The sequence below is a fragment of the Mycetomoellerius zeteki genome, unplaced genomic scaffold (assembly GCF_001594055.1).
Source record: "Mycetomoellerius zeteki isolate Tzet28-1 unplaced genomic scaffold, Tzet1.0 scaffold1056, whole genome shotgun sequence".
NCBI classification, from domain to species: Eukaryota; Metazoa; Arthropoda; class Insecta; order Hymenoptera; family Formicidae; genus Mycetomoellerius; species Mycetomoellerius zeteki.
Window position 1 is genome coordinate 42 of NW_017255971.1, and position 1976 is coordinate 2017.

Genomic DNA, 1976 nt, shown 5'->3' on the forward strand with positions numbered 1-1976 from the left:
TTCCTCGAATTTCGGATCAGCATGTATAGTATATCTATTTTATACTTATACACATGCGAATTTCAAAAATATAAATAAAATTCAAAATGTTATTAAAAGTCAGATAAAATTCTGTCTGGAAATCAAGGAAAAGTCAGAGAATTTTGGGATAAAAAATTTGTGGTAACCCTGGTGTAAATCTGTTTACATTAATTTGCTTATTGACATACAATGTGTTATAATATTATGTATTCTGCCTAATTTTGTTTATATTTTTATATATTTTAAAGAATAAGGTTGCAATGTTATTTTCAGAAACACTACCCGAGTACTTCCAAATATTTTATTCTTATTTAATATTTGATAAAAAACAAAAAATGATATTCAGAAGCACTTGGGTCATGTTTCCAAAGTCAGTTTAAGTTATTTTACTTTTTGTAATTTTATTTTTATGTTTCTTAATTGACAGAAATACCACAAACTTTCAATTGGACTCACCAAGCAACTATCAATATAGGCAATACTATATCTTCTTTATCGTCTACAAACTTGTCTGAAAATAATTATAGAGAAAGTAGTGTTTGCACTATGCATACAACAGAAGTAAGAGAAAGAGCAGAGGAAGACAGAGAACAACAAAATACATTAATACCTGCAACAGAAGAAACTTCACTTTCATCCACATTGATTGCACTCAATCAAAGTCCTATTCCTGAAATTCCATCCATTCCGGCATCCTCAAGGTGCGATGAAAATGAATATTTACGCAGGTTTTCTAGAATATCAATTAAAACACTGTTTTTGCTGTTTGATTTTACATGAAATTTTATTTAATAAATCGCCAAGATGATTTAGGCGTAATTTTTTCCATACAAATTTTATTGAATATGTTCTACTTTGTTATAGTTCTTGTTCACAGTCTTCTACTCAAAGCAGAAATAATGAACAGAATGAAAATACAACACAAAAAGCACGAAGATCGAAACAGTTATATGAATTGAGGAAAGACATGATTGAGAATGAGAAGAAAAGAATAGAAATGATAACTCAACTTACAACTGCTATTAAGGAAAACAACAACATAGAAAGCCAAAAAATAGCTGCTTTTCAGGAATGTACTGATGTACAAAGAGAAAGAAACAGATTGTTTGAAATTTTTGTAGAGAAAAGTTGCAGATAAAAGGTACAGTATAAAATATAATAATTAAAATAACGTCGATGCTTATGTATTTACATATTATGTTATGACTATATCATTATGTGATTATTTTATTAGCAATTTATGTAAAATATTTACAAATTTAATTAAATATAATGATGCAGTATTTCAAATTTTATACAATAACTTCCGTTTTATAACCTTTTTACTTTTCTCGTTCCTGAAACAGTATTATAAATACAATTATCTTCTCATATCAATTTAAAATTTTATGCGGAACTTTTGTTTTTAGCTATTAATTGCTTCAAGTGAATTGAATTTATATTTTGATTTGAAAAAAATTAATTTATAATTTATCTAACAATTTAAAAATTCTACGCTAAATAAAGGGGAAGACGTTTAATAACTGCAATAATATACAAGATAACCATTAAACATAAAATTAATTTTTATGTTACAGATTAACAAACAGGTTATAATGTAAAATTTCCTGAGATGTTTCTCAGCGTCCTTCCAAATGACTGGTCTTGTATTAAAGTGCTATACATATATATATGTAAAATATTATATCTTTTTAATAAATTATGTATACAAAGTACAATCGTGAATTGTTACGTCATCATCATGGCAAGGTATGAGCCATTCAACAAACAGTTGTTAGATGATCCGTAAAACATGTTATTACCATTCCATCTTTTTCGTTATTTTTTCTCTTCATACGCCTCGTGCGCTTGAATCGGGCGTATCATCTTATCCAAATAATCCCGCAGAACAGTATTAAGATAAAAATATAATGTAATACGTTTTAATATATATTTATAGCTGCTCTGTAATATGT

General features: G+C 27.2%; 1 protein-coding gene across 1 annotated transcript; it reads left to right on the top strand.

Annotated features, from left to right (window-relative positions):
• The first annotated feature begins 452 nt into the window (after nt 1-452).
• On the top strand, nt 453-1961 carry LOC108722428 (uncharacterized). Its single transcript, XM_018447540.1, has 3 exons — nt 453-722; nt 886-1162; nt 1599-1961. The coding sequence occupies exons 1-2, from the start codon at nt 568-570 to the stop codon at nt 1157-1159; spliced, it is 429 nt and encodes a 142-aa protein (XP_018303042.1). The 5' UTR covers nt 453-567; the 3' UTR covers nt 1160-1162; nt 1599-1961.
• The last annotated feature ends 15 nt before the right edge of the window (nt 1962-1976 follow it).